Genomic DNA, 21,726 nt, shown 5'->3' with positions numbered 1-21,726 from the left:
CGCTCTCACTGCCCATCACTTAAATAGGAACATTTATTCCCACCTAGTTACATCGCTCAGGGCTCTGGAAAATTTTGCACCCTGTGTCACACAAGTAGGTTGTTCTAACCTCCAGTGTAGGTGCAACTGGGCTGACAGAAGAATACCACCTCTCAGAGAGGTCCATTAATGACGTTGATGGAAAAATCCCTTTTGTTGTAGGAAGCATCTATGCAACAACTGTGATGCCATAGCACTGCTGCTGTAGTATAAACATACCCTTAGTGAGGTGTTTTTGAATGGGCGGTGCATGCCCCCCAGGGTAGTGATTGCTGGGGCAGACTGTAGTGCTGTATAAATGTCAGATAAGCAGCAGGTGCTATTTACTGGGAAAGGTGTTGAGTTGCTAACAGTAAGAACTGAAATCCTCACTCCACAAAAATGGCACGGGATGGTCAGTGCGAGTAGCCTCTTGCATGCACCAACGCCAACCCGCAGACACTCTTGTTACCCCTGATCTACAGGTCTCTTCAGGTTTTGATGTCGCATGTGAATGGTGTCTCTTGTTAGTGGCCATCTGTCAGCTGAGCTAGGCATTCTAACTTCTTAAACCTAGGCCACCAAACAACTGTCAACTGGTATTAACTCTGTCCCTGGTGCCTGGATCCAGATGTGAACCAATGCTTGAGCTGAAAGGTTCAGTATTGCTTTAGGTCTTTACTGCTTCCACTCACTGACATGCTCATGAGTCTGGGACAGAACTAGGAAGGGGAACGGAACTGACTCCGTTCTGGCTATGCGTTGTTACATGAGCGTGATGCAGGAGGAAAACCGTGGTGATGGTTACGCTCTGGATGAGACAATGAAAACGCAAAGAGGGCCAGGCTTTGGAAGTTGCTGGCGCAGTCAGCTGTATTTTCACCACAAGAAAAACAACAACAACAAGAGTTCTTTTCAGTTCACTCAGGCAGCCTGATAATGACCTGGGATCTCAAACCTGTACTCATGTTTCACAGACTGAGCCCATCGACAGCATTAGACCACCTGAAACTGACACATGTTGGACTGTGTGTCTGGAATGGAGGAGGTTAAAAGTGTACATAGAACAAACCCGATTCAGTGGCTGAATATAATGTACCATGTGTGACAGTTAGGCCCCAAAACCACTACAAAGTTACTTAGGTGTTGGCGTAAGTCCAAGGGTTCTGAGCTAGAGGGCAAAGGCCAGTGAAAGACTGGAAACGCCACTCCTCCGAAGTTGGCCATTGAATGATCTCAGCCAGGTAAAATTCATTGCCCCTAGCCTAGGTAGTGACTACAGTATCTTCTTTTTCATTGTAAAAATCATTTTTTGTCCCAGGCAAGTGCCAGGGTTAGGAAATGTTCATGACAATTTGGACAAGGCTGAATGATCTTTAATATGCTTGTATCTATTTGTCTTAAATACTTTTCATAGCTAGAGCTTCCATGTTTTGGCTTTAAACTAATTACCTGTAAACAGCTGCTGTTATGAGTCTTGGACCCTGAGCTTAAAGTCTGGTTGTACTTAGAAAAATGACTGTACAATTTATTTGTGGTCTTTGTATTTATAGCATCTCTGGATGAAATATGCTCAATTTACAAGTCAAATGGCAATAGTTTTTCTAACTGCCAGCCCCACACACCCAAGCTGGAGTCTGTCAGGCAAGCTGAGGCCCTTCTGGCTCACCATCCTGAGAGGTCAGCTTTGCCCTTATTGGAATACACGGGAACACAAGACCTTTGGCATACCCGTGACTGGCCCAGATCAGCTGGCTTGAGCTGCAGGGCTAAAAATTGCTGTGTAGACAATTGGGCTCGGGCTGGCGTCTGGGTTTTGGGACCATCCCACCTCGAGGGGTCCTAGAATCCAGGCTCCAGCCAGAGCCGAAACATGTACACAGCAATATTACAGCCCCGCAGCCCAAGCCTGAGTCAGCTGACTCAGGCCAGCCACAGGTGTTGAATTGCTGTGTAAACGTACCCATTGGCACTTGTCTAACTTAAGTCATTCTAAATGTGCTCAGGAGTAAGAGAGCAGGAACTGAATTTGTCAGCAGTTTCTGATGTGCTCCTCACCGCCGTATCTAGGAGTTGAATATAGCATTAAGATTTGCATGCACTTGAACATCAACAATTCTGTTCATAGGCAAGCCACAACTGAATCCCACTCACTCTCCCATCGCTGTGTTAGCACTGCAATACTAATGACTGCATTGTACAAAGAGCCTCTCTGCAGCAGAGACAGTTATGCTAAAATACCTCGATGTAGTCACACTGGCATGAGCTTCTGATCCAGGCATGCAGCAGTGAGGTTTATGCCTCAAGACTGCATCAACTGTTGTGTGACACCAATGCAAATATGCTTAATGTAGACAGTGTCTAAAGCACATGGTGGTGACTCATCTCTTAGCTGAATAAAAAGGTGCTGGCTTTACACTCATCTTTTTTACCACAACCACACTGACCTGATACTGCCCAGTCTGAGAGGGGTGTTAAGCAAGGCTGCCAGGGGAAGGCGCAGAGATCAGAAGCAGCACTGAGTGTCAAGAAATGCCTGGAAGACTCTGCTTTACTGCATCACAGAAAGATGCTGAATAACTTAAATTCCCTGATTTTATGTTCATGCAAATAAATTCTCTGGGTCAGTTGCCCTTGTTGTAGCTAACAAAGGGTCACTCAGAGAAGGGGCTGCTCTGGAACTGCTAACAGCAGAGCAGGCCAAATAGCCAGTCGTTGTTAGGATGCTTATTCATGGTCAGTTTCCAACCACTGTCTGTTCTCAGTTCCCTGCTGAAGCTCTTGATCCCTTGCCCTGTGTTTCATGCAATGTTGAACTGCATCATATAAGGAAATGATTCCCTTGTCCTTCTGGCTACTGAGGACTTTCTTATATAGACAGAGGCATCAACACTGTACACACAGTTCATGCACACAGCTGGTTAGCTGGGTATACAGAGGACGTGCAGGCCCTCACATACCTTTAATAAAATGTCCCCTACCTTCCTGGCCAACTCCAGCTATTTTGCTTGAGTTCTCCTTGTTAGGGATGGGCCAACTACTGCTGCTGGGCTGCCCTTGCATGAGCTGGGTGTCTGAGTGCAGCCCCTCCCTTTGGAAACACATTCCACAGCCCACAGAGCTGTCTGGGAATGTGGTAGAGACTTGTGGAAATGGTCAGTTTACATTACATTCCAAATAGGACCTGACACTGGATTGAGTAAAGTCCTGCAGATTTACAAACATGCTGGGCCATGGCCTACATTTGAAGCCTCTGGCTCCGCTAGAATATCATCCTTGTGTAATGGTTTGGCAGCTGATGTGTAAACTCAGCAGCCCCATAGTTCCTTTTACCCTATCTGAATGGGGGCAGTGCACTCTGGCAAAGCAACATCCATGTCCCGGAGGTGCTACTGTCTTGCCTGTGCTTTCATCTCCTATGAAAGCCATCATGTGTTCCTCTCAGAGTCTGTTTGTGGCAGCAGGTGGATGGCACCCTCTGCTGCTGTTCTGTGCATAGAGAACCTTGCATTTGGTACCCCCTGGGGGTTGAGCCCTAGACACTGGGTTAAGTGCAGGACTAGAGTGGGTAAAGAGTTAGGGCTGCTGAAAGGCAGGGTGGGGTAGTGCATTTGCCTAGAACTGGGTTCAAAGACCAGTATGGGGAGAGGAGTGGGCTCAATAGCTGAACAGCAGGACTGGGAATCAGGCCTCAGAAGTCCTGAATTCTAGTCCCAGCTCTGGCCCTGTTTCCCTTTGTGATCTCAGGTGAGACAACTTCTCTGCCTCAATTTCCCCACCTATAAAATGGGGACATAAAGTAACGTAACTCACAGGGGTGCTGCCAAGCTTAGAGGTTTTGCTAAGTGCTCTGACCCAGAAAAGCACCATGTGCTCCACAAAAAGCCCCTACTGCCATTGTGTTAATTGCCACGTGCCTCCTGGAAGAGATAAATGGCTTCAGCTGTAGTGTGTGTGCACAGAACTATGTTGTGGGAGCGGCCCAAACCCATTCCTACAATGGAATCTCTCAGCAAGGGGGGTAACTAGGAGACCGTTTTCTATGGTACGTAAGGTAGAACTGTTCCCCAGCCCAGTTGATTCTATCCATTTATACTAGAAAAGCAACTGAAGCAACCCTTATATATATATATATGACCAGCTGGTATGTTACAGCTGTGGTGAACCTCCTGGGTGGCTCTGGTGCGGTCTTGGCCAGCAGCTCCTCGGTGCACAGGGGAGCACTTGTGCTGCCAACCCCAAACACTGGCAATCCATTACACTGAATAGTTCCTTGAGCTTTAGACAAGTGGCCTCTCCTCTTCCGTGGGTTGGTCTCCAGAGGAATACAAAATGTGGAGGGAAGAACTTAATAAATCGAGAAAAGTCTATTTTTGTAGGTGTGGATGTGAGCAGCATGTTAAGACCAGGCCCTGTGTCCTGGCACATAGTACCTGCACCACCACCTCATTCTCTCAGCCTGCAGCATCTGCCCTCCATCCCTCTCCATAAGCCATTAGGTATTCTTTGTGCTCCAGGGCTTGGGGAGACCAGGGGTCATTGACGATTCCTGCTGCCCAGCTTCCTCCGCTGACTGTCATCCGACTTGTGGACCCGGAAACACTCTTTTAGGTTCTGTGATCGGATCTTGGGGTTCAGAATCTCCTCCCCCATAGAGGTAGGGAACCAGCCCCTTTCCTGGTCATGAAGACGCTCCCCAAAAATCCAACCTGAGGGGCAAGGAAAACATATAGCGGGACAAGTCAACAGGACTAGAATGTCCAAGTGCAGGAATGAGTATGAGTGAGAGTGAGCCACCAGGGCTATGCTTTGGAGGGCCTGGGTTGGGGCGGGCAAACTTTTTGGCCTGAGGGCCACTTTGGGTTTCTGAAATTGTATGGATGGCCGGTTAGGGAAGGCTGTGCCTCCCCAAACAGCCAGGCCCGGCCCGGCCCCTGCCCCCTACCCAACCCCCCCCGCTTCTCGCCCCCTGACAGCCCTCCTGGGACCACTGCCCCCCGCTGCCCCATCCAACCCCTCTTCTCATTCCTGACTGCCCATGCCCCCTCTGACCACACCCACTCCCCTGCCCCCTAGCCAACCCTCCCTGCCCCCTTACCGCGCTGCCTGGAGCACCAGTGGCTGGCGGTGCTACAGCCATGCCACCCAGAGCATTGTGCGGGCAGCGCAGTGAGCTGAGACTGTGGGGGAGGGGGACCAGCAGGGGAGGGGCTGAGGGCTAACCTCCCCGGCCAGGAGCTCAGGGGCCAGGCAGGAGGGTCCCAGGGGCCAGATGTGGCCTGCAGGCTGTAGTTTGCCCACCTCTGGCCTGGGTTCAATTACTGCCCTTGAGACATGCTTAGCGGATATAGGTAAGGATTAGGAAACCAGGAAAAGCCTGGTGTCTAATCCCTTCTGAGCCACTGACTCACAAGTCACCTGATGTTGTATCCTAGTTGCATAACTGGCTAAAAAGCAGAACTGAGTGAAAAGCAGATGCCACCTCTTAGCTAAGTGTTCCTGGCCACATCAGTACAGAAAACCCGAGCAGGGACAGGACATAGCTGCACTTCTCAGCCAGAAGAGGGAGTTCAAGGTACAAGAACGAGGGCCTTAGCGGATGTTTAGTCCCAATGACAACTAAACTCTGCTACTGCCTACAAGGTCACTGTCCCTAGGAGTCTGTCCTCTGATGCTGATGTCCCAAGAGAGACAGGGAGTAACAAACAGTCAGGGAACCCCAGGTTGTCCAACAAGGGCACTTTTTTATCTGGAGGAACCTCCGTGTGTGTTCAAAAGCAGCCTGTACAGGCGAAAGCTCTGTCGCCCTTGTGATGAATGATTTTAGGGATGCCTGGAGCCCCATCGCCCTTACCGTCATCTGTCTTGTCCAGGATGTTAAGAACATCTGCCAGCTCCAGGGACAGCTCGTCTGGTTGCTGAGCCACGTATGGATGGACACACTGAACCTGGGGGCAGTCTGACAATGGGAAGGAAAGGAGAGGGACAAAGTAATCCAGCTGCCCCAGAGTCCTGTGACTACTGTACAGTATAAAATGGCATAGGCTTGGTCTGCACGAGCAACTTTTCTATAACTACATCACTTGGGGTGTGGAAAATCCAGCACTCTCAGGGAGGTGGCTTACCTATACCAACGGGAGAAGCCCTCTTGGTGCAGCCTTTTACATGTAGACAAGCCCTTGGTCAGAGCAAGATGGGGGAAGAGGCTTCTAAGGTACCAGCACAAAATATGGCATGAGAAATGGAGCATGTAAACTTAGGAACAGGTATTGCTGTATCATACTATCCCTGGCTCCCTTATGCTCCCAGGGTGTTAACCCACACAATGAGAGGTGGGTGGCATGCCTGCTGCCTGGATTTACAGGGTTATGCCTATGCTGGACAGTCCTTTGAGCTGGGAATGCTGAAGTAGGCTGCTGGAAGTGGGCTGGCTCCAGTGCTATAAAGGGCTCAATGAGAAGGTGCAGAGGCCCTGGCTGAGTGTTAACTCCAGTGTGAGGAAGGCTGGGGTAACCCTAGGAGGCTGCCCCACGAGGCCCAATCATGTGGCCCACAGCTCTGTGAACAGCTCCATGGCAGTCAGGATGAGGCTCTTGGCCTACCTGCAAAAGACCACTCTGGCTATGGCCAGAGTGGACACCTTTTTGGTGTGTGCTTTTTTACAGCCTTGGAGCATGCACACTTGTCGTAAAGGGCTTCTGTTGTGGCAGCCTGCTCTGCCCAGACATGGGCTAGCCTCCCTGTATTTACTCTTGCTCTGCTCATGGGGTGTGTGTGCCAGTTTGTCAGGGCAGTGGACCCAGCTAGGATAGGAGCGAGCTCTGAAGAGGCAAAATGGTGAGCAAGGCCAAGGGGGAGCTGACGCAAGGCCTGACAAACTGCTTACAGAGGGAAGGGACTGTCTTAACCCCCAGGTCTCTGGAGTGAAGTTCAGGTGGAGGGGAGAAGGAGCCATATCAGAGCAGCCTGAGAAGTGCTTCAAGTGCACGGGCAGGCTGGGGGGGAAAAAAGCACCTTACAGCGTCATGGGTTGGGCTGCTCTCGGATGCTTCCCCAAACTATCGTTAGTCCTCGTTTTGGGTAGCGCTCACAGTGTGCCCAGTGTTTCCCAACCACAAAGGCAACATAATCCCTGCCTCAATTTGCTCATGGCTGAAAGACAGTGGCTAGGGAATGAGTCTGACGCACAATGGCCAGGGAGGTTGTACACTCTGTTCCCATGGGACTGATCGAGATGGCCCCTCTCAGTCAGCGAGTTCCCTTTGGTGTCATGGCAGAGGGGAGCCTTCGGGAAGGACTGAACGTGCAGAGGGTTGGGCTGAGCACAGGCAGAATTAGCCGCAGAGACAGAAAGAAATGGTCAGGTCTTAGATATTGGTGAGGAGGCGGCAGCCACAAGAAGATTTGGAAGCTGCTTGGAGTTGTGGGGCAAGGGAAGATTTGCAGACAAACCCCTGGTTACAGGCTTGAGAGATGGAGCTGCTGATGGTGTTGGCAGTAACTGAGCGGAAAGGTGAGGACTTGGGAGTGAAGATGAAGGGCTCTGTTTTAGACACAGTAAGCTTATGTTGACAGACATCCAGGAAAGGAAGTCAGAGAGACAGACTAAGATGCAGGGTCATTGTGCAGAGATGATTGCTGAGCTGCTGAGTGGAGATTAGCTGAAGAGAGGGGAGCTCAGTACACTGTTCTGTGAAACTGTAGTGAGGCAGAGTGGCCTCCCTCTGAGCCTGATGGGTGGAGCCAAGCCAGCCCCACCCTCATGCTGGAAGTGGTGGGACAGGACAGGAAGTGTAAGAGGAGGCCCTCCAGCTCAGTTGGGCCAGAGCCAGGGAAGGAGGCAGACATATCTGTACCCCATTGCAGGACTCTGACCAAAGACTGAGCTGTGTGGCGCCCTGACTGTGGAAAGGAGTTGCTGGGACTGCCATCTGCCATTCACCTCGAGTAGACTGAGGACCTATGGACTACAGAGCTATGCCAAGGAGGGGGTGGGGGGAGGAAGTAGCCCAGGGAAACCAGACATTAGTCCAGTTGTGTGATCAGAAAATGAGTCAGCATGTTTTGGTGACTTCCCTGCTGACCCAGTGATGGGACCACTCGCCACTGTTTGGGTCCCAGGCCAGGGCCCTGTGGAGTAGGGTGGGCTCGGGTCCCCCTATCCCCTGCCGCCAACCCCACCCCTGGGGTGGCAGCCTACTCACCCTAGGCCAGACGGTTTGTGCCTTGCCTGTGGCTTGTTGCTCTGCCCCACCCAGAGAGTCAGAGCCCCAGACAGCGTTATGCTCTCTGCCCAAGCCAGGAGGCTTTGGGCTAAAGACTGCTCGTTGCTCTGGCCCATCCAGAGGGCCAGAACTATCCACTGTAAATTGCTGCCTGTCTCAGCCAGGAAGCTGGACAACAGGCTGTGTGCTGGTCTGCCCTGACCATAGGCCAGAGGCCTAGCCTGCTAATTGACTGCTTACTGTGTGATGTAGTGAGGCAGAGTGGCCTCCCTCCAAGCCTAATGGGGTGGGGGGACACACGACCACAGAACCACTACAGAAACCCCACAAAGTGAGAGGAAGGAGGACCTAGACAGAAGAACCAGGAGCGGATGCTGTCACGGAAGCCCTGGGTGGACAAGATGTCAAAGAGGAGAGTGTGAACAACAGTGCCAAACACGGCAGCAAGGTGGGAAGGGTGAAAGTAGAGCTGGAAATCCAGCGAGGAACAGACTGTGCACTGGAACAGAAGTTTTGGTGCCCTGTCTACAGTAGAATTTACAGTTGTGTTAATGCTTCTGGCTAAAACGTAAGTGTAGATACACTGAGCAAATGGGAGGCAGTGGGCGGGAAGGCGGTAGTTTGAGATTGTACATTGTTTTTAATGTCTAGTGTGATCTGGTGAGAATGATTTGGTGGAGTGAAGGGGGGCAGGAGAAAGGAAAAGGGTCACTGGGGCAGGAGGAAGAGTTGGAAGTGGAGAACAGGGGAGAAACCTCAATGCCAGGCACAGAGAGGCAAGAGGCTGATCTTGTCAATCTCTCTCTCAGAGTGCTGGCAAGACCCTGTGGAGGGGGGAGGCCTTGAGGGATGCAACCTCAGTTGCAGCATTTGCTACGCAACCAGCAGTCAGATGGCCCAGGCAGGGATCTCTGAAGAAGAGCATGACACACCGCAAGTTAAATAACCATCTCTCCTCCCTCCCTCCATCTCTGCTGCATCTCTTACCCAGGAGCCTGGATGTGAATGAAACAAACTTGGTTCTCCGATTTGGGGCCAGCGAGATCATCCAGCGCTTCATCTCGCTTCTGTGACGAGAGACATACAGAACACAGCTATGAGGGCGCAATTGTCTGGTTGCGGCACAGTGTTACTCTCCCAACCAGCTTTGCTTGCCTGGCCCACACTCCCAGCTTTCTCTATTTGCCAGCTCCAACTTTTTTCCTTTCTCTGCTAGAAACAGAGACCCCTGCTCTGGGCAGCTGGGACACAGTGAGAATGTCTCATTGGTAGCTGGACAAGCAGCCATTTGAAGGTTAGCCTGGTCAATATTAATAAATTGGGGGAGATCTGAATGATTCCCATCTCTGTCCCTGCATTTTACTAGACTCTGTTTCTCCTAGGATAATGTAGAATCTATATGGGTCCCTACACAGATGACTTGCTGCAGTAGCAATAGCTATGGGCAACTACGTGGACGGTAACCTAATTGGCAAGTTAGAGCTAGTACAGTTCTCTTCCCAGGCTGCTGAGCTGGGGTCACAACAGGTGTAACATACTCAGCCCTCTACTTCCCTTTCCAGCCATTTCTTCTCTCCCTACAGGGTGTCTTCCTGGAGCTTTGAGGATGGGCTTTCCATCACTCCTTGCTCGATCTGCTGTTGAGAGAGCGAAGGTGCACACCCTTTCCCCAAGGGCTCAGATTGTGTGAGGAACCTTTGGCTTCCCATTCAGCCCTTCTCAAACTCACTAGGCAGGTTTGTTCCCTCTTCTCTTCCTCACTTCCAGCCGGTGAGCAGAAAGGATCGCCTCTGGGATTTCTTTCCTCCCTGCCAGTTGTCAGAGCCCTTCCTTCCCTGGCATGCTCTTCCCTGCCTCCCTGCATTCTCACTCTGTATTGTGTGGTTCCCTCTCCAACTCTGCTTCTTCTCTGCACCTCCCTTGAGTCCTTCCCTTTATCTCTTAGCTCTGTTACTCTGACTCCTCTGTTCCCCTATTAGAGTAGTTTCCCTGCCCCTTTTCTGTGGCTGCCTCTCCAGCTGCCTGCACACACACACGCATACACATCCTCTCCATGTGCAAGCAGCAACCTGAAATTAGCATGCTAGCCAATCTCTGCATGTCAGGTCTTAGCCATGTCTGTCAAGCATCACTCATCTGTGTGACACTCTGGCATTTTCCCTGAGTCGTCAGCTCCCACACACGGGTTAGAACGTCACGCACAAGCTGAACTGGTGACTTTCTGGGATAATCCATGCTGCAGGGGCCTTGTGTGCAGGAGGCCTCCATCTACCGCCTCTCTCCTGCAGCGGCGGCACCGCGCAATCCAGCCATCTCACACTGGCTTTCATGGCTCTTCCGGCTGCCTGCATCAGCCATTCCCTCCCCTGATCAGTGCCCTCCTCGCCCTCCCCATCAGTGACTGCCCATCCCCTTCCACCCCTCACAACCTGCTGGGGCCTGCCTTCCTTCTGCATCTCTTCCACTGCTGAGTTCTTCCCTCACACCTGACTTACCTCCCAACCCCAACTCCAGCCAAGGAGTGCCCTGTCCCACTGAGCCACAGCCAGCCAGCTGGAGGAGACAGTGGCAAATTCCACACAAACCTGTTGAGTTCCACTGAAATCATTCAGGACACTTGCCACTGAAAGAGCTACATGGAACTTGGCAGCTCTGCTTGGAGACTAACTAGTTACATTTTGGATCTTCAAAATTCTGTACTAAGATCAAAACGGTATGGTTTTAACTTTATGCCTTGCATAAAAGCTACAGGTACTGGGAGAGGCCAGAAATTTAAATTTCCTGGCTTCTATGGATTTGAAATCTGCACTATAGCTTACCATTAATCTAAAACCTTGCATTTAATTACACTGAAGTTTCTCTGGGAAAAAACACTGACAAAAACAAAAAAGAGAGGTGCTGATTGGAAAGTGTGATCACTTCTATCTGTAGGTCAGTGTTTGAATGTGTGACCGAATGAGCTTAGGTAATATCGTGAAGTGCATTGACTGGGAACTTAGAAGTCAGAAGGGGCCACATATTCAATTATGGTAACTGAAATAATGCTGAGAATGGCCTTTTCCACAGAGGTATAAGTGACTGAAAATAGGAGCTCAGTATGCTAGTGCTTCTCTGCCAAAGCATACTGTAATCAGCACAACGCTAGCTGTGATAAGCAAGGGCTGCCTTTGCCCTAAGTGCTTATTTGTGGTGTATAGCTTTCAGATGCCCAACATCCCCATTTTCAGGTACAGCAAATCTGTTAATCACCCTAGAGTAGCAGAGTTTGCAGGGGGTGGGAGCAGTCACATCGCATGTTACTCTCTCCTCACGCTGATCCTGCAATGAGTGTGTGGGTGGCTCGCTGCAGGACTGAGGCCATGGTTGGAAATCTGTTCCAATTAATGTTCAATGGCAAGGCTTTTTGAACTCCAGTCTCCTCTTCTGCTACACCAATTTCAGGGTGCAAATGTCATGTAGACATGTAAATATTGGCTATGGGGACACACCTATAATTACCTGGGCCTGCAAAACTGTGGGTACAATGAGAGACTACATTGAGGCGAGTCTGGAAACCAGACCCCGGGCATCTGAAACAATCGGCCCAGTGTTAGTGGTGTTGAATCATTTGCCCAGTCTGAGCTTGTTGGATCTTGAAGTAAAAAGCACAGAGTCAGACAGAAAACGGTATCCAGGCAGACTTTAGCATAGTGGAATTCAAGACTACTGAGCAGCGCGAGGGCTGCCATCAGGATTGGGGCCAGCCATAGAAGAGAGTTTGATACTCGTGAACAGAACTGGGACTCCTGCCTTTATCTTTACAGTAACTGCTCCATACCCCAGGGACTGTGGTCAGCTAGGGGGATAAGTCACAGGCAAAATGCTACATTTTTCAAGTGGTTTGAATCCTAGTGATCCACATCAAGCTGTGCTTGTATAAATGTACTGCATGTGTACTGCTAATTTAAATTACCATCTGGATATCTATGCTGAGAGATTTGCAAACCAGACATATAATTTCCTTTAGAATCTTAATTAAGTCTCGACCTACCTAGAAATCAGTGTGTTACACAAGGATGCCGTAAATACACCTGTACAGGAAGGAAACTCATCTAGCTTTATATCCGATCCCCACAGAAGGCTCTGTCTTGTGTTGAGAAGTTACATCAGGAGGAGGAGGAAGGGCTGTCTCAGTGGGTGGACTCAGCCCAACTTGGTATAGCAGGGTATCCCCACAGATAGGAATTCAATGAGACCAGCTGGTGAGGAGGTAGATGCCAGACTGGTGACTGTGGCAGATTGGACACCACACTTTTGAGGAGGCAGGGGAATAGCAATGCAGGTTGCTAATGGGATGACAGTGTTTCATACTCACTGGGATGATGCCTTGAGCATGTAGCTGACCTCCCGATCATCTGTGTTCTCCAGAAGCCTCAGGATGAAGACATTGGCCAAACTCTGTCCCTGATCTTCTAATTCCTCTACCCGGAGAAGCCCTCGCGGTGCTGAGTCAAACACCTGGTACTTGTCGCTGAGAGAGGTAAGCAAAGGGGTCAGGAAAGCTCAGTCAGTCAGTTGGGAGCAGTCTGGCTTTAACAATACAAAGTTTTGAGAAAGGCATGATACAGAGTAAATTCTTGGCTGGTGAGGGGAAGAGACGCCACCAAGATAGAATGAGGATGGATGGTCTGAGGGCTAAAGCACAAGACTAAAAATCAAGAGACCTAGATTCTATTCCTGGCTTTGCCACAAACTTTGTATGACCTTGAGCAAGACACCTAATCTGTGTCCCAGTTCCCATCTGTAAAATGGAGATAATGTTTTCTCCCAGGAGGGCTGAGATGAGAGGTTTATAACATTAATGTTTGTAAAATGTTTCTATGTTCTTGGTTGGAAAGTGCTACGCAAGTAGTACTGGGCACCTGGCTGACACTATGACAACATGCATATTAGAAATGCCCTACTGGACAGATAGACTCCTTACCAGTAAGTCTTTTTAATGTCAAACTTTTTGTTCTCTGGCATCTATTTTGTGTTGTAATATTTCTCCTGTCATAAACTCTATACTCCTAGCTGAGGCAGCTTTCTCTCCCCAGATGGTGTGCACCGTAACAGATACAATCCCTTGCCTCACACACTGGTTTGCACACCTCCCTGTTGATCAGACACTCCCAGCCCATCAGACAGAACTTATTTTACTAGAGGTTTAACTTGCTTAAACTACGGTATTCTTCATACTCGTATTCAGCCAGGAGTTACTTTATAGTAGTAAGCCAAACATCCTAGAGTCAGATCTTTAGCTGCTGTAGCTCAGTGTAGCACCACTGAAGTCAATGGAGCTATGCTGATTTACATCAGCAGAGATCTGGCCTGAAATTTTAAGTAACACAAAGGTCAAACTGTGTATGGGCATGCAGTCCATCAACATCCACAGTTCACAGAAGAGGCAGTGTAAATATTCAGACAGCCCCTCTGGAAATGGTGTCTCTGATACAGGACTCTGTACTGCCATATTTCAGACATAATCTCGTCAACTATAGGACAAGAATCTATGCACAACTTAAGCAAGAATTGGTTGGATGAACCAAGGGGGGAGGTGTGCTTATAACACACATCCAGGTGTTGGCCACATCCCAAACTCACCCAGGAATCTGCCTGCAGAGTACCAGCAGGTCATTGAAAAGAAACAAGTAGATTTCTCTAAAGAGTTTCTTGGTGCGGAGCGTGCGTGATGTCTTTGGGCCATTCATTTGCTGCAGTTCCCCTTGCTTTAACAGCCAACGGGAGTGAGAGATGATGGGCACAGACTACATGGAAGAGAGAGACAGCAAAGATCAGAAGAGCAGGATCTGCAAACAACCTAACTGGTTTTAAGATGCATCTTGATAAGTTTATGAACAGTATTACATGATGGGGTTGGCTGCGATAGCAGAGGACTGGACTCGACAACTCAGGAGATCCCTTCTAGTCCTATGTAACCCTTACAGGATAAGTAACGCACACTCCTTACTTCACTCTCACAACACTAGAAATGCAGATAAACCTCAGAGTAGTGAGGAGAAACAAGACCTATGCTGTGAGGAGAGGTACACATGGCTCCAGTAACAGGGGATGCAGCCTTAGTACTTAAAGTGCTGGCAACCAGGAGTGTGGAGAGAGAGAGGCAGCAGCTATCATGGAATGCAGAGATAAAGTGGGGGGATGGGGAAGTGAGGAACGCAGGAGTCAGAGCGGGGAGGTTTCAAAGTAGCAGCTGTGTTAGTCTGTATTCGCAAAAAGAAAAGGAGTACTTGTGGCACCTTAGAGACGAACAAATTTATTAGATCATAAGCTTTCGTGAGCTACAGCTCACTTCATCGGATGCATTCACATGAAGCGGGGAGGAGGCACAGGAACCAGGGGGCAGCAGTGTGGGATAGGAGCCTGAGGATTGAAGAAGGGGAAGGGGGGATAGAAGCAGAAGGGGAGGGGAGCAGGAACTGGGGTGGAATAGATAGGAGCAGAGGGTGATAGGCTATAGACACAGGGGCAGTAGGGTCTAACCACTAGAGTACACTGTGCTACAGAACCTGGAATTAAGCCCATGGGTCCTGAGTCTCTACATTTCTTTGCAAAAAGAAAAGGAGTACTTGTGGCACCTTAGAGACCAACAAATTTATTTGAGCATAAGCTTTCATGAGCTACAGCTCACTTCATTGGATGTATGCAGTGGAAAATACAGTAGGGGGATTTTATATACACAGAGAACATGAAAAAATGGGTCTTACCATACACACTGTAACAAGAGTGATCCGGTAAGGTGAGCTATTACCAGCAGGAGAGAAAAAAAAGCCTTTTGTAGTGATAATCAAGGTGGGCCATTTCCAGCAGTTGACAAGAACGTGTGAGGAACAATAGGGGGAAAAAATAAACATGGGGAAATAGTTTTACTTTGTGTAATGACACATTCACTCCCAGTCTTTATTCAAGCCTAATTTAATGGTGTCCAGTTTGCAAATTAATTCCAATTCAGCAGTCTCTCGTTGGAGTCTGTTTTTGAAATTTTTTTTGTTGTAATATTGCCACTTTTAGGTCTGTAATCGAGTGACCAGAGAGATTGGGTACAGATGTGGGGACCCACATGAAAGACCCCCTAAGCTTATTCTTACCAGCTTAGGTTAAAAAACTTCCCCAAGGTACAAACTTTGCCTTGTCCTTGAACAGTATGCTGCCACCACCAAGCATTTTAAACAAAGAACAGGGAAAGAGACCACTTGGAGACGTTTATTTCCCCCCCTACTGTTCCTCACACGTTCTTGTCAACTGCTGGAAATGGCCCACCTTGATTATCACTACAAAAGGGTTTTTTTCTCTCCTGCTGGTAATAACTTACCTTACCGGATCACTCTTGTTACAGTGTGTATGGTAACACCCATTGTTTCATGTTCTCTGTGTATATAAAATCCCCTTACTGTATTTTCCACTGCATGCATCCAATGAAGTGAGCTGTAGCTCACAAAAGCTTATGCTCAAATAAATTTGTTAGTCTCTAAGGTGCCACAAGTACTCCTTTTTCTTTTTGCAGATACAGACTAACACAACTGCTACTCTGAAACCTACATTTCTCTGTATCTCAAGGCAAAGTATCTCCTTCCCCTACTCCCGCCAGTGACCTGTCCAAATAGAGAATAACTGCTGATGACTACTTCCAGCTATTCCATTAACTCAAGCAGTAAAGGTCTGTGCTGTGGATGTGAAAGTTCAGACCCTGCTGATGTCCCAAGTTGGGGGTCAATATGGTTCCATGAGATGGAATTTCCCTTTTGGTATTTTTTAAAAAAAGATTTAAGACATTACATCCAAAAAAATTACATTAAAAGACACTATGGTTACAAAGTGAAACGCTAAATAGTCAGAAAATGCCAGAATTAAGGTTGCCTGTGCAATTCTGATTCATTCCCTGTATGTGTATGCATTATGATACAGTCTTTAATTACATGATCACATACTAGTTTTTGCACAGGACCCCTGCCTTAGTCAGTGCACAGGATCGACCTGCCTTAGGGTTGTGTAGCAAATGAGCCTGTTGTCTGTAGGACCCCTGCCTCATTTGTTGCAGAACTTGGAAAGTGTGTAGTGGATGAGGCAGGGGACAGTAGGAAGAGAGTAGATGGTCTCATGGTTAAGACAGTGGAATGCTGCACTGGAGACCTGGATTCTATCCCTGCCTCTGCCACAGAGCCATTATGTGATGCTGGGCAAGTCACAAACCAGAATGTTCACAATTGGTCACTATGTTCCTAATATTCTGGGTGTCTGCAATACCCAGATGATATCTGTTCTATCTCTGCAGGGGTTATCAGTCTGTACTTATACCTTGATCTTAAACTCTAATTTCTTCTGGATGCTAATCATCTGCTCTGTTCGGCTCATTTTCCGGACACCTTCATTACATGCCTTCACCACCTGGGAAAAGAGAACAATCCAAAAGTCTGATTATAATTGAGGTCTTCTCCATGCTGCAGTACTCTCCTCCCATGGGTTGCTTAGCAAGTGTTGGTGTATAACATGTTCTTTCTATGTAGGCGAACACCACAGTGTAGGCATTATAATAATGGAGAAAAGGAGATATTAACTGGCCATCTCGTTAGCAGGGTTTTTTAATTTCAGAAAACTTTCATGTAGAACAACAAAATTTTTACATATTACAAAAGTGGAAAAGTAACATTAAAGACCCAATCCAGCTTTCATAGTGAAAGTTTTTCCATTGAGCTCAATGGGAGTTGGACTGGGCCTTAAAAGAATACAAAAGACTATGATAAAATTCCTCCTCTATATAGGTTTCTTTAAATGCATAATGCTGAGAAGTGCAGTTAACATAGAGCTTTTTTTGTAGAAATCTCTGTTCTTAGCTGAATGTCCATTGGTTGTGGGAATTAGACAACAAATGATACATACATAGAAAAGGATCATCTTGTATGCAGATTCTATAGCAATAGTTGACACTAAGAGAATTTTTGGTGTAAATTGACTGTAACTGAACTAACTAATAAATACTGATCCAACTTTGGTACTGTCAAGTTAGTTCTTTTCACCATCATTAAAAATTCACTTAAAGATTAACAAAAACGATATAATATTAGGAAGGATTTATATTTAGGGGTCATATGGCACCTATCTAAACTATATTCAGATATTGACTCCATTGTTATGCCAATATTCTGGTCTTTAGGAGGTACAAAAGCTATAATCAAACTATATTTCCCCAAATCCTACAATGCTACAAATCACCTCTCTTCTTCCTGTACATTCAATCCAGAAAGTACACATGCAGTACCAGCTTCATATCGAGGAGAAGGAAGGCAAATATTAACTTCAATAAGATATTGTCAGCCCTCTGTCAAGAAATAGCAGGTGTGTAAGGGGGAGGGGGGAGGCTGAAACTCCCCATTGGAAGAGAAATCAGTAACGCAGAAGTCTGTATATTCTTAGAGCAACTTGTTTGTTTACACTAGAATTGATGTGGTCACAAAACAGCTTGCAGGCAATAACCTCTTTTGGGGATCTCAGCCCAAACACCAGTACCCAGTTCACCAGGAGCAAGTCTATTTCAAGAATAGAGAGATTAAGGTGGAGAGCAAACTCTCTTGTAGCTTGTCACAGCTCCCCCACAGAAAATTCATCAGAAAATCAACAACTAAAAACTTGCTCACATGCTAAGAAAAAGAACTTGTAAGATTACATATAAACAATGCCACCGGGTGAGCTCTGTCATAACAATATATACTAATTACAGATAAATGAGGTTTAGCCTTACACCCCAACTTAAAAATGTACAAGTGAGCCATCGTGCTCTTTAAAATGGACCAAGCCAGGCAGTCATTGACAGACAAGTACAGCAACGATCATCTGTTTTCAAGGTAAACTTAGCCATCCTTTTGGCCAACTACAGTAGCAGGCCTCCTCAGACTTCTGAGCAACAGCCTCAAGGTGTGATCTAAAAACAACTGGCCATCGCACTCATTGGAAGGCAGCATGCAAAAATATAGTCATATGAAGTATTCCAGTACATCAGTGTCAGTTTTAGAGATCTTTGCCTTTGATTTATCTTGAATGATTTTCAGCCAGTATGCTTCCTGGACCATTCCAGGCCAAATCTGAAAGCCTTACACAGGCTTTTCTTGTTGGTTTTTACCAGGGCTGTCAAGCAATTAAAAAAATTAATCATGATTAATCGCATGATTAAAAAAATTAACTGCGATTATTTGCATGATTAATTGCACTGTTAAACAATAATAGAATAAAGAAGGGAGTGGTACCTCTCAAATGTCTCAAAGACCCTGGAAAATTGTATCCCCAGCAAACAGAGCTGCATATAGACAGAGTATTTGGCAGAGCTCACATATACTGCCCTATATAGACAAAGAAAGAGGACCATGACCCACCATCAGAATATCCCAGTGGAAGACACCACAAGGCCTTCTCCATGTTCTGAGACTACCCCAAAATGTGTACTCTGGCAGGTAGTGTGCTGGAAATAACTAACATAATTGAATTTCCCCTCTCTATCACACCTCCCTATAGGCCTCTTGGGAACCGGACTACACACAATCTTAAACACTCATAGAAAGCACCTCATTAAAGAAACTACTGTTCTAGGTCAGAAAAGTAAGTTGCACCACAGGATGAAATCCAACCCCCATACAGTCCACTACTGGCTGCAGCTAATTAAATCAATCTCCCCATGAACTCCATTACCTTCAGATACCTACAAAAACAATTCATAATCTCTCAGACATGGGGGCAACTCTTCTCTCTAGAATCTCCTACAGAGCAAATACACAGTCTGTTAATAAGAGCAATTCCTCTGTCTATTATTTGCTAGCATGGTCTGCCCTCAGGGGAGAATAAGGGGAAATAATTACACTGAAACAAATGGATCTCTGTCGTAACTCCACTGAGATCAGTGGAATTGCACCAGGAATGCATATGGCCCAATACCTTTTTAAAGACACTGAGGATGCTGGCTAATTCTCAATCTTCTGAAATTTGCCACCAGACTTACTGTTTCCAGCTCTTTGTGTGCTTCAAGGGCAGTGGTTTCCTTCTCGGATTTCTCTTCTACTTTCTTAAGAATATTCTGCACAGGAAGCAAAGGTGAAGTTAATTTCTCTCCCTGCTTGATAGCACACAACATTTTTCAGACACTACCATCCTTTTGGCCAAATTTGACTATCAACAGTAATAAATATTGGATAGGTAATGGAATATGAAGTCTTTCCCAAGTAGGTCACTGAGTCAGATCTAATCCCACGTTGCCAGTAACTGAAAGCTGTTTCCATCAAATGGGTATTGAATAAACCTATGTAAAATGAGTGCCATGGTCTCAGACCAGTAGCTAGTGGACAAACGCATATTTTACTAAAAGCCACTCGACCTGGCAACAATTGGTAACGCTGTTGGTAATCTCAGTAGACAGCATGTCACTGAGACTGAACTATCTTCTCATCATTAGAAGGGAGCCCTCCAGGGCAGGGTTGAGGTACACTGGAAGGCAGTGAGGGGATGACAACCACTGTTGGACTTGTTCTGTGGATAGAGATTTCCAAGGCTGGTCATCACTACAACTCCTCTCAAGCACTATATTGTCACAAACACATATACACACACTCAGCCCAGGACAAGGTGATCTCTTCAGGTTAGTACTGGGGAAGCACCAGCAAAACAGTGTGAAGAGACATTTGGTGCTCACAAATAATTGCCTGACTCTTAGGGTAGGGGGACGCTGCTGTGCAGAGGTTTCAGATGTATGTGAGAGAGAGGAAGGGGACTGTTGCATCACTTATATTTTGGGAAGAGGGTCCTTGGCTATTTAGTAATTTCAGGGCAGTTTCCTCTAGAAGAAAATACTGAGTTGAGTCTTAAGTGGCTTTTCTCCATTAATCCCTTCAGCTCTTGTCCTCCCACTTCCTGTGTCCCATAGACCTGACTCTGCACCAACCCTGATTATACATGAATCTGTCTATTCTGCACCATGACCATACCTGTGCACACTCCTCTGACTACAGCACTCTGCCTTCCTGCCCTTTCATCCAGCAGGCCTATGCTTCCTCCTCTCCTGAACCAGCATTGCCCCTCCTCATGCCTGGCTCTGCATGGCACCACTTTCCTGAACTACTGCCACCTCATTTCCCTCCTCTCCCCTCCTCCAGTACCTGATGCCATGCTGCTTCTCCTAGTTTTAATACTGACTCTGGATAAGACATGGGAAGCTGTGGGGGGAGGGGGGGAGAGAGAGAGAGAGTGTGTCTGAATCGGTGTATGTGAGAACATGAAAAGGCTGACGCTCCATGACAGCTAGCTAGGGGAGTCTTGGAGGGAACATGGGGGACTGTCAGAAGACAGAGCAGAGAGGAGCTGTACCTGCACCAGTAGCTTGAGGCGAGTGATCCTCTGAAATGGCAAAATCAAAAAGGATGAGAAGGGCAGGCCTTTGCACTTGGGATCCATCTCCAACTGTGATATCACCTCCCGGAAAGCTGTCTTGTCTTGGCTGAGAATAGACAGACAGATTGAGACTGCTTTGCTCACTTCCTTGTGTATCAGACCTGTGTTTGTAATGGGCATGTCTGTGTGTGGTGCTGCTTTCCATACTACTCCCTTTCCCAGAGACAGCATCTGCTTGGCCCTCTCTTCAACAAAGGGGAAAATAAATTCACTGAACACTTCTAGGTGTATTTTGGTTTAAATTTGGGTTTATTTATAGCATTAGGAGATGGAAAAATAGACAATGTACAAGTCACTGTAGTGGGTTCACATGTGTAGCACATATAGATTTAGCAGCAGATGCTGAGTGTGTAGGAGTGCGTGAATGGGGTGTGTGTCCAAGTAGATGAATCAGAAGCATAATTATACATTTTTACACAGTTGAATCATTGTGGCAAGGTAAAATCCACACAGTCATAGGAACAAGCCATGCCATAAAGCAACTCAAGCTTAGATAGTCTTAGCTGTAATTGACAGGATGAAAAATCTTATCAGGCTTCTCATCTGGCACTGCAGCGAAGCAGTTTGTACTGCTGCAGTTCCACCTGGGGCATTGCCAGGGTTCTGCCATTTGAAGTTCACAGTGGTGGAAGTATTGCCAATATGAATACAGTGCTGCAGTCAGAAATCTCACAAGTCCCAACTGGTATAAACAAAACATTACTCTAAGAAAGCTCCCTCTAACTGATGTTTCCTGACACTTGCAAGAACTTGCTATGAGGAAGCTTACGCTACTGGAGTCCTAGCTGACAAAAACAGCACAGATGTCAGGATACTATTAATTTTGTTTGAAATCGGTCTTTAATGCATGTACTTGGAAATGCCCAGTAGAAGTTTAACAAAAGTTAAACAAAAGAATTATTCATAAGGCAGGCAGGTATTCTTACGTTTGCATGACTGCTTGAATGATCAAATCCAAGATAGGCTATAATTGTGTGCCTGAGAGAGTGTAGAACTAAATGTAGGGAGAAACTACAAC

General features: G+C 47.1%; 1 protein-coding gene across 1 annotated transcript in view; it reads right to left on the bottom strand.

The window, feature by feature from the left end:
• Positions 1-4,554: 4,554 nt before the first annotated feature.
• The window catches only part of NGEF (neuronal guanine nucleotide exchange factor), a 75,424-nt gene continuing 58,252 nt past the window's right edge, over positions 4,555-21,726 (bottom strand). Inside the window, exons 8-15 of the mRNA XM_077826581.1 lie at positions 20,625-20,754; positions 19,267-19,341; positions 16,578-16,667; positions 13,866-14,029; positions 12,598-12,753; positions 9,231-9,310; positions 5,873-5,977; positions 4,555-4,727 (exon numbers count right to left, since the gene is read on the bottom strand). Of these exons, the coding sequence (XP_077682707.1) occupies positions 4,555-4,727; positions 5,873-5,977; positions 9,231-9,310; positions 12,598-12,753; positions 13,866-14,029; positions 16,578-16,667; positions 19,267-19,341; positions 20,625-20,754 (973 nt within the window). The remainder of the gene's footprint in view (positions 4,728-5,872; positions 5,978-9,230; positions 9,311-12,597; positions 12,754-13,865; positions 14,030-16,577; positions 16,668-19,266; positions 19,342-20,624; positions 20,755-21,726) is intronic.

Source organism: Eretmochelys imbricata, chromosome 9 (genome assembly GCF_965152235.1).
Source record: "Eretmochelys imbricata isolate rEreImb1 chromosome 9, rEreImb1.hap1, whole genome shotgun sequence".
NCBI lineage: Eukaryota > Metazoa > Chordata > Testudines > Cheloniidae > Eretmochelys > Eretmochelys imbricata.
This window is presented reverse-complemented; position numbering and strand designations above follow the sequence as displayed.